We start from the raw sequence: 10,479 nt of genomic DNA, 5'->3' as shown, positions 1-10,479 counted from the left end.
AATGTACCTCTCAGCATCCCTAAACACAAGCACCCGCCCGTTAGCCCGCTGCAGAGCCGGCAGCAAAAAGCACAATGGCTTGCATCATGCCCATGCATGCGCCACTAATAAACAATATCACAGTTGGATCCTCTTGTTGGTTTGGACGGAGGAGAAGGACCGTGCCAGACCTCGTTCATGGCGGTTGTCGCGTTTGCTCCATCCGACCTGGAAAGAAGGAAAATCAAAAGCCAGCCTTCGGGTAGTAGTGGTTCAGGAGGCAGATAGCCGGGAAAGAAAGGGCGCGCGCGCGACACTAGGAACACGAGGGGAAGTACCTCTCTTAGGCGCTGCCGGAAGGGGAGCCCTTCTGAGCATCCCCTCCAGCCAGGCAGCCAGCCCGTGGTGATATAGTAATCTATGCTGTGAGACTTGACTTGATCCGCAGCGGCGTAGTTACATTGCAGCTGCCTGTCCTTGAGAAAGGAATATGTGTGATGTATCTATCATAGCCACATGCATGTGTCCCCTAAGTCAAGTACTGTATGTAGGTAGTTAAGTAAAATGCTACCTGCTGTTGTATTGTGCAGCGTTTGCCCGGTTGCGACCTCGCCAGCTGGCCCTGCCCTTCTCATTAGTTAGCTCACCATGACTACTGACACTGGTCCATCATCCGTCAGGTATGCATGCATCAATTCTGGCAGATCATTGAAGAATACAACAATAACGATGCATTTTCTGTATTAATAATGTGTGATTAATTACCTGTTCCGAGCAACTGAGTCAGTCAACCAACCCCCTTAGCCTTCCTGTACCTATATTTCTTTCTCATAAGGCGGGAAGTAGGTTTGGGATGTTTGAACGCTCCCCGAGCGAGGGCGTCAGCGGCCTGCAGTAGTAGGCAACTTTTCGTAGCGGGGCAGAGTCCTCGTTTCGGTTTTTTCTTTTCTTTTTCCCCTTCTCTTCCTCTTGCTAGTTATGCCGAGGAAGGAAAGTGAAAACAAAACAGTAGATTCGCTCCGCTTACGGGTCTCGCCAGTTCTCTCACGGGAAAAAGAAGAAAATAAACTGAAACGAACCCCAACCAGTCGAACCGTGTTGTTGGTTTGGATTCCTCCACTTTCTCGGCTCGGGGCGTGGCTGTGTGTGTGTGTGTGTGTGTGTGCTATGCAAAAAAAAAAAAAAAAAAAAAAAAAAAGAGCAAACTGTCGAGTCGGGACCTCCCCGCAGATCTTGATACCCGATCGATCAAATCAAGCCCCCCAAGATTAACCATATTTTAAAGGGGGCTCGGGTTCGGTCTTAAGGGAGGGGAGGGACCAGGGGGCCACTGACTGACTATTCTGTCATTCCTCCTTTTGCAGCAAACAAGACGCCCGGCAACCGGGGGTCCCATCACAATGACGGATGACAGCGAGAATTCATGCAATGCATCGCACAGCCTTCTTTTCCACATCCGAGAAGTTACATGTAGTAATCCTCAACCATTCGTTATGTGCAAAAATAAAAGATAGGTACCTTTGTCTTGGACTTCACGATAGACAGAGAGAGAAGATGCTCCGATGCCGCAAAAGATACGTACGAAATCGTAGTAATAGTTTCTTTTCTTTTTCGATTAGATGCTCTTATGCGTTGCTTTTTCTCGCCGGCCCCTTCCTTTCTCCCCTCTTTCCGACTTTCTTTTCTCATCGGCGCGACTTAGATGACGAGAAGCAGGAGTCAGATCTGCCGCTGCAGCCATACTTCGCCGTGCAACAAGACAAGTCGAAAACAAAACAAACCAAATAAAAATAAGATAAAAAGAAGAAGACGAGGCAGACTTGAGACTTGACAGCTCGTGTTGCACAGCAGGAGGTCTCTTTTTGTTTTGCTCGTTGTTGTTGTTGTTGCTCCTCCCCTTCTCCCTTGGTTGCCTGTCGTCGTCCTTGTTCGGCCTCCCGTTATCCGTCCTGCGTGTTTCTTCCGCCGCCTGTTTCAAACCCATGTGTGACGTGACGAATCATGATGGGCTGGTTTCGTTTCAAAGCCAGGCCCCGGCCCAAGCTGATGATAACCAGAACTACATACATCATAAGAAGGCGGCGAGGGCAGTCGGTGACGGCCATTTTCAAACAGACTCGACGCGCGCCTGCGCATTGCGCACAGTAATAGAAGTAGAGTATCCGTCTGCTCTAGACTTAATAAGTAAGCAGCTAGTGATTCTCATCGCAACTTTATTTACATCGCCGCTAAGGAGCCGATCTATGTACGTGGGACGCCAGACTGGCAGGCAGTGGCAGTCTGCCTCTCCCACTGGACTGGCCTGGTTGCACAACCTTGGTTCTGCCCAGCCTCTGCGCCAAAGCCCAAGTTGTCGTCATGCCTGCTACGCATGCACGTACACGCGCAAAGAGTTGCTTGACGTATTGCACCCAAAGTACTCGGCGGGAGCAGCTTAATCGAGCAGGGCACACCTTGCCGTCTATCGACGGCCTCGTCTTAGCACTTGAGCTGCCGCAGGCGGAGGTTACAGGCACTGCTTGATCTAGGCACCGAGAGAAGCCTTAGAAGCGTGGTTAGTAGTTGTATAGCACGCTCAGTGGCAAATGTTTGATCCCAAAAATGGCTTGATTGGTTTCCACGTGGGAGCTTCTCTTTCTCTTCCTCACGTCCGTACGCCCCATCTCTACATCATACATGCTTGATCTTGCTCCCGTCATCTCCATACCATGAACTTCCACGTTATGTGGGGGTATTGACTTTGCCAAGTCTTTCGAAGAAACATTGGTCCAAGAGAAATCCTGTGACACCTGTAGAACCGCCAGTTGCTGCATCGTCCTGCACAACCCATCGAGGGATGAGATATCTTTCCTCCAGCTGTTCTAAGCAACCTGTGGTGATCGACATATCGTCAGGTCCTCTTAGCACAGCCCCCAGCGTCTCTGCCTGCTATGCTGCTTCCGTCGCAATGACTTCGCCTGATCCCAAATGTGTAAAAACGACATTACTGATGGAGAGAGCTCGTCTCGTATAAAACGCCAAACAATGCCTGAAAAAGCCAATCAAAATGCCAAGTCCCTTTCCCAAACTCGGGGTATATACATGCGGATATGTTTCGTATGCGTGGGTATGAACCAGAATTGAATAGAGCGTCTTATGTCCGGGAGGGTATATTATAGGCGTGTCTCTGTATATCGTGCTTTGGGAAAGCGTCGCATCATCTCCATCTGATAAGGCGAAGCGCATGCAATGGTATAGCAGACACGCTGGTGATGGAATATCGTCCGCAGCGCCATCTAGAGCTGCCGCGGGTAGCTGGCCTGCTGAAAATGGCCCTTCCTATCAATTTTCAGAACTGGCTTTCGGTCGGATGGCTCGCTGTTCCATCTGTCGTTTCCTTTCCAGCTTCGCGTAGTGTAGCCCACACGCATTGCAGAGTGTCCTGGCTCCATCCGGCCCGCGGCGCCATTCTGGCGTATCAATCCTGTTGCAGCTGTGGCATCGACCTGGAGGTGCGGCTCGCTATTCTCAGTCAGTATACAGTGTACTCTCTACTTCACCGTCTCCTCGAGTCACTTACCCCTCTTCGCTTTTTGACCTCCCCGATACCGTAATGTTGCTTTAAACCGTCGCCATACATGCTGACGTCGTCGTCGTCATAAGGTCTCTGATGCTTGCCTGCTTCACGGGCCTTTTCGGTTTCAACATTGTGTTGTATTTCTCGAACATTCTCCAAAGACTTTCTCATATAATCCACGTTGCTCAGCATCTCGGTGATCTCCCGCGATGTTGGTAAGCGCTCCGGGATCGGTTGACCACCATGCTGCTCGGAAGCTATATTTAGGTAGGCCTCCGCGAAGTTGGACATCGTGCGGGCAGTCCAGCTGATCTGTGATGGGCAATTAGCTATTGTTATTGTGATAAAATGGCATAGGATCTTACTCGTTGTAAGCAGTCAGTATACCCCCAGGCCTCGAAGTGACGATTCAATGCAGAGGAATCATAGCGCCTTGGCAACCCATAGTCCTCGTCGCTATGTAGCGGAGGGCGGTGGTGCTCGTAAGGAGGTCCTGGAGGTCCCATATGCCGTGGTGAAATCGGAGGGCCTTGGCCAAGTGGATACTGCCCGGGAGGTAGATGGCTAGAATGTGAATATGATAAACCCGGCGGGTGGCTCCCATTCCGCTGTGATGGCTCCGAGGGCTTGGCACCTTCTCTCTGCTCGCCGAAAGCGAAGCTTGAACTCGAGGGCGCCGAATAATGGCCCTCGTGACGTGGCGCAAATCGAGAGAATCTCTCCTCGGGTCCAGAAACCGCAGCTCGTGGCTCAGGGCCAACATCACTTCGCGGCGGAGCCGATGAGAACGGCGGCGGGGGGTGGTGGCGGGAGACCTTGTGCACTCCCCATAGTAGACGGTGTAGTCGGTGAGTAGGGACTCGGCTTGGAGCTCGAGAACACTTCTGATATCGAGGGCAGCGATTGCCTCTTGGATGCCTCCATCTCGCTGGGCGTTCTGCGGGATTCTCCAGCAGACATCATGCCGGGCATGGTCGGGGGCGGCGGTGGATGAGAGTATGTTGAGTTATGAGGATGATACACGCCCGCGGGGCTGAGTAGTGTCGCAGTCGCCATCTTAGATCCGTCCCTTGGTCTTTCGGCCGATGATACTTCTCTTTGGTGCAAGTTATATAGGTCAGGTCTGTTGGTCGAAGTAAGCCGACTGTGGGTAGAGGAAAAGGGTCAGACGTCTTCGCGAGGCGAGGCGAGGAGGTGCAAACCTCAAAAGGAAAAGACAAACCTTTGCCTACTACCAGATTCACCCGCGTCCATAGCGGGACTACTACCGATAATATGCCAATGCCCCAGCCGTTGAATTAGGATTCATGCATCTGACTCGACTACCACTAACGGTCGGAATGTCGATCGTCGTCGAGATAGATGAGACGGCGCAGGACCCTGGTATAGGACTGCACTATGACCGCGAACTCCAGACGAACGGCGGCTGCGTCAAGAGTTTCAGAGTCAGGTGTGGTGCGCAAGACGATAAAAAGCTGGCGAAGGCAATCAAGAGGCGCTCTGACTCTGAGTGGACGACAAGGCGAGTATGTTCAGGATAGCGGTGGCGTGGAGTTCGGTTGAGAGTACCTTTACGGGCCGGTTTGATTAGATCCAAAACCAGGTCAAAGATAGAAATACGTGGTGGCGGACGGGAAGGGGTTACACGGTGTGTCGAAGCTTGAATTTGCTTTTGTTCAGACACCGAGTACAGGAGGTGATGTGCTAGCTTCCTCCCAGATGAGCCCCGAGCAGAAACGGCAAGGCGAGTCTCTCTTAATAAAGCTGTGGGAAATCTCACCTTAACGGTAGCCAAGGAGTGGACCACGATGGGGCCGGCGGGATAGAGCAGAGGCACAATGGCCTTGGGATCTCGTGGCGTCGTGAACGGTTCGCAGCTGCTCTCGTCTAGATGAATGTCGCTTGCCGATACTGAGGCCCACTAGCGTAGCGTAGACTGCCTGCTAGTTCGCAACACCACGACTAGAGTCTCGGGACAGAATGAATACTAGCAAAGTATCTTCGTCGTCTTGACTCGTTGCGCAGATCGATGGGAGTTGCGCTAAAAGGGGGGTTGTTGCTTAGCAGCAGCAATGAACAGACAATGGGCGGGACAGGATTGGGATTGCCCGGCTCTGAATTGAATTAGGGAAGCGTCGTTGTAGGTGTAGACAGGGCGGGCGGGCAGTATAGCAGAAAGAGGGAAAAAAGAGAGGTAAGAAGACGTTAAGATCCGGGCAGCCTGTGAAAGTGCGGGCGAAAGTAATATTTAGACGTGGAGAAACAAAAAGACGAGATATGACCAGTCCAGTCCGTACTGACCGAACGAAGGATGTATGCAATTGTATGTTTCTGTGCGATTGGGCCAGCAGAATCATGGGATGGACAGACACAAATGAGAGACCCCAAGAACAGAACCCACCCTTCTCACAGCAGGCAAGCCCCTGTTGGACCCAACCACGGGTGGGGGACGGGACCAGGAAGATGGTCAGGGAACAGGGTATAACAGTTGGCTAGCGTGAGACTCTGAGAATTCGGGACTTGCATGTAGCCAGTAGACGAAGCTCGTCTGCTAGATATGCTGCTTCTAGCGGCCAGGGGGCCGAGATCCTGATCGGGATCTGGGACTCCATCCAAAGTGTCTGTCTATTGATGGGAAGGGAAGGAGGCCCAAAGGAATCGCCCATTTCTTCTTCTGTCTGCCTGTGTTCGTGTCGTTGGAAACGCTGTAACATGGACGTTACTCCCTTCAATCCGCTCTCTGCAGCTCCTACCCGTCGCTCTATACCATGACGTACCAAAACCGCGGCACGATTGATGAGATAGTACCTAGCATCTTCCCCACGCTCCCTGACGAATACAGACGCGTGTAGGTGCCAGGCGTACCGCAACGGCCTGTCTGCTGGGTGTCCTGTAGTGCCAGGCAGCTTGGTTAGATAATCTGGTCCTGCTTCAGGTATTCGTCAGGTAGCCAATAGAACAAAGGGGCGAGTCTGGCCGATCGCTTCCTACTTGCCTTCCCAATAGATTGGACCCGTTAACCTCGATTTGGCGACGATTGGAGGCAACGCTTTCCTCCTCCTCGTCCCGGAGCTCATCCTCGCTGGCTGGTTCGTTCTGGCACTAGCCAGACCCTCCGGACAGGACAGGACAGGACAGGACAGGACAGGACAGGACAGGACAGGACAGGACAGGACAGGACAGGACAGGACAGGACCATGGGAATGAAATACACAGCACCACTTTGCGCAGGGTTCTGACACGAACGTCCAACTTATTACCATCAAGCCAGCCAGTGGAGGTAACCACCTGTCATGCCTATTTCTTAGTACGCACACAGCCTAAGGTGGTGGATTGATTTCATCGTACACTAATCAATCGGAGAGCAGCAGGTACAGCGAGATCTCGAGATTGAAGGGTCTGCCGGTACCTCGGCTGGATTGACAGTTCATTTGATTTGCGCGACACGGACACCCTTCTCTTCAGCAGCAGGCCACCCCACCTAACGTTCCAGTCAATACCTACAGACAGGTGTGAGTGAGAGTCTGCGTCTGTGTGGGAGTGTCAATGTGAGTGTGTTTAAGCTGGGCTGGCAGCCTGAAGGGAGAAACAAGTTGCAGTTGCAGGATGGCGTGTCAAGCATCTGCTTAGCAGTCACATGGCGGAGGTGCTTGCAGCGTCCATCATTGCTCTTTCGGGACAATATGCACAATAGATTGGGGATGGGATGGGATGGGACGTACTCGCAGAAAAATAATGTACAGTACTGTACGTATCGAGATTTCGGCATGGCGTCGTTGCAAGGGTTCAGCGCAGAAGATGGAAGGGCAGGCAGGGCAGGCAGGGCAGAGTCTGGCAGTGCCAGGTAGCAGGCTCAGGCAGTCGCTCCATGGCAGTCAGTCGGTCGAGTACATGGATCTTGATCCCATTGATGAGAGCGGCGAGGAGGGACCCATAGGAGGGCCCCGTAGAAAACGAGTCCAACCCTCAGCCCACTCTACGTCAGTATAGGTGGGGATAGCGACATGGGTCCCTTTGGGGGTTTAGATTCGTGAATTCTGGTTAGATTCATATTACCAAGGCCCCCCTCTTGTATCTGGCATGTACCTTCTTTTCCTCATTTTATGTCATGGATGCCTTTCCCCCAAACGGCACTAGGCGAAATTGTTACCGAGAACCGTCTGCCCAGCACTCCTTCCTTACCTTAGCTGGGCGACTAAACTTACTTTTACAGCGCCTGCTGCCAGCAGTGTAGTAGTGTAGTGCAATTGCGCCCCTAACGCTCAATTGCTCCGGCAGCCACCTGCCAGTCACAAATCCATCCAAATGGAACCCTTATTAGCTCCGTGTTCGAACCGTGTGTTCGCCCTGGATTCGGGATCGATTGATCAAATATCCTCCAAACCACATGGAGCGGCACAATGTCGACAGGTAGATGCAATCTGTCGCATCTTCCCTCATCGTCGGGAAAACCCACCACACCTGACTTCCAGAAGATTGAACAATCTCGGAGCCTCCAGCCCAGGATATCTGGTTAGCGTTCCATGCCACCGTATCTGGACCCGCTCCCGCTGTCAGCGCCGCAACTGTCGGTATGTTACCCGCTGCAATATTACACATGCTTATGTGTGTACTGCTATGGCCGCCCAAGATGGCGTGCTCGTCTCCAAGCCAGCTTCAGAGCCTGGTAAAAATGAGACCACTTTACTCCTTTGCAGTACGGACAAACCGGGGATCAGCTCGAGATCTTCGGCGGGGCGTTGCAACCTCGCTTCTTTCCCATTGCTTTGTGAAATGACTGTCATTGGAAGGGTTGCGCTACGAGCCACTGGGCGAGCCTTATCTTCTAGAACACTTCACCCGGCATGACCCAAGAGTGTGCACCGGCCCACCCTCCCCGTTTTGATACCCTTTTCTCAACCCCAATCGGGCCTGCCTCACCGTCCTCACACCCGTGACCAAGGTGACAGACATGAGGGCCATCGTGTCACTGCGGACAGCACCTTTTCTATTTGATGCATATGCTGCAGGTGGAAACTGGTGCTCTCGGCCGGCAACTCGGTGCTGTAGAGGCGCATATGATCACTGGTGGATTTTTCTTTCTTTCGTTTCTCTTCGTTTTCTTCAGGCCCTCCTTTTGCGTACTGCAGCCCATCAAAACTCTACAGCGCCAGGGACCGCGGATCTTCCACTGCGCAACGCTCGTTAAACCAATAAAGGGCAAGTACATACTTGAATGCATGTAAAAAATCCGTCGCGGGCAGAGGATGCTCAACACAGGGACGCGGGAAGCTGCCACGAAATGTGGCTTGTGATATAAGAGTCTTTCTTCGGCTATTCCTGCCAGTCTTTTGGGCAGCACATTCTTCGGATCTCTGTGAGACTTCGATATTCCTTCGGAGGGCACGAAATAGCACAACACGAGCAACCGACTTAGATGACTGTGTTCTGTATCAATCCAGCTGACGAAAAGCTACCATTTTGGCCAGCCCATGCCCCAAAAAGCGGTGATACCTTTTAGAGGAGTCGATTTTATATCCAGTGGCTTATGGCAGGCATCAGTTCCACCCCTGATCACATCACTGCCTCCCCGTTCTGGCACCTCTTTTGCAACCAATATAGGCTAATAAGAGCACGTCACAGCCATTTGCTGCCGACGCCATTCGCATTTACGGGGCTGGCCCCGAACGAATGAAATGCTGTCGGGGCAGCCAAATGCACAACGGGTGCGAAGTATGTAAGCTCGCGGCTTGGTCACTATTGCCCGGAAGCGTCGATCAGCCACGATAAGCATATCGACAGTTCATGCTGCCGAGTGAGCAATCCCGCATCGCCTTTCCCCGAGATGCGATGCTGGGCAAAGAGACATATGACAGATCACGGAGCACAACCCACCCTGCATGCTGGCTACCTGGCGGCCTGGCAGGGTAGACCCGCTCTCACCCTACCACTGCCATCCTCGGGCCGCTATGTCAAGTTATGGCGGTGATGTCTTCAGCCGCTGATTGCCAGACACCACCTAGTTCGCACAGCAGCTACAGTTTTCGTCTAGTGCAGCCGTATAGCGCGTAGCCTCATCCATTTGGGAAGCACAATGGCGCCGTACAGGGTGACGATCTATGCACATTGTACCAGTGTGCAAAGTCAGTAGCTCGACATCGCAGTATCAGCGAGGGCATGGAGTTCCCCTGGGCATGCCCATGTCCTTCCAGTATCCACTGACAGTTCAGAAACATTATATCTCCTATAGACTGACTGAGTGGGACGCGGCCAGGCCAGGGCATGATGCAGACGCCATTTTGATCACCACGGGCAGTGACGGAATGCAGCATATGTGTTTCAATAACGCCAACGGTTTATGGTGTATGGTCCTACACCAAGATCTACATTACATAGCATGAACGGAGACACCCAGACAACTTCCTCTCCCACGATAAAGCTTCTCAAACGACGTGGGTAAACCCCACCTCAGGAAACGACTAATACCTATATTAATATCAACGTTATAGTCATGGCAAGATTTATCGTGGGGAACAAGAAACACATCAACTATTACCCTGCCTTGTTCGTTACCGTAATCGGGCGAAGGTTCAATCAACGTGACGGCGACTTGCAGCGGAAGGAAGTTGGAAGGTAGAGGGAAGTGATTGCTAAGCATCAGGAGACCATCTCGGATGTTTTTTTTTTTTTTTTTCATCTTTTTTTATCTCTTATTTTTTGGCTTTTCTAAATGCCGGATACACATAAGCCTAGATCTGTTGCCCTTAATATCGATGCGATCTTACTGTCCGACTGGGAATCATACGACTTGATATCCCGATTGGGCGCAAACATCCCAGCCAAGGGAGTTCTCCCCACGCCAACGAGCTACTTTCCTCATCTGTCGTTGGTGATGGGCGGTGCATCCATGGTGTTGCGAGATGCCAGGTTTTGATTCGAAGAAACTCCGCTCCAAGCCCCATGCG

At 52.1% G+C, this 10,479-nt stretch overlaps 2 protein-coding genes across 2 annotated transcripts; one reads left to right on the top strand and one right to left on the bottom strand.

The window, feature by feature from the left end:
* Window positions 1-3,300: 3,300 nt before the first annotated feature.
* On the bottom strand, window positions 3,301-4,591 carry PG997_004860 (uncharacterized protein; the record flags this gene model as incomplete). Its single annotated transcript, XM_066809175.1, has 4 exons — window positions 3,301-3,480; window positions 3,539-3,847; window positions 3,901-4,350; window positions 4,418-4,591. 4 exons carry the CDS (start codon window positions 4,589-4,591, stop codon window positions 3,301-3,303), a joined length of 1,113 nt encoding a protein of 370 aa, XP_066672793.1.
* Window positions 4,592-4,875: 284 nt separating this feature from the next.
* On the top strand, window positions 4,876-5,098 carry PG997_004859 (uncharacterized protein; the record flags this gene model as incomplete). Its single annotated transcript, XM_066809174.1, is given in 2 exon segments — window positions 4,876-5,061; window positions 5,072-5,098. The coding sequence occupies 2 exon segments, from the start codon at window positions 4,876-4,878 to the stop codon at window positions 5,096-5,098; spliced, it is 213 nt and encodes a 70-aa protein (XP_066672792.1).
* Between the last annotated feature and the right edge of the window lie 5,381 nt (window positions 5,099-10,479).

Source organism: Apiospora hydei (assembly GCF_038363865.1).
Source record: "Apiospora hydei strain CBS 114990 chromosome Unknown utg000004l_segment0_segment0, whole genome shotgun sequence".
Classification (NCBI taxonomy): Eukaryota; Fungi; Ascomycota; class Sordariomycetes; order Amphisphaeriales; family Apiosporaceae; genus Apiospora; species Apiospora hydei.
Note: the sequence above shows the minus strand (reverse complement) of the source record. Positions and strands in the feature narration are given on the sequence as shown.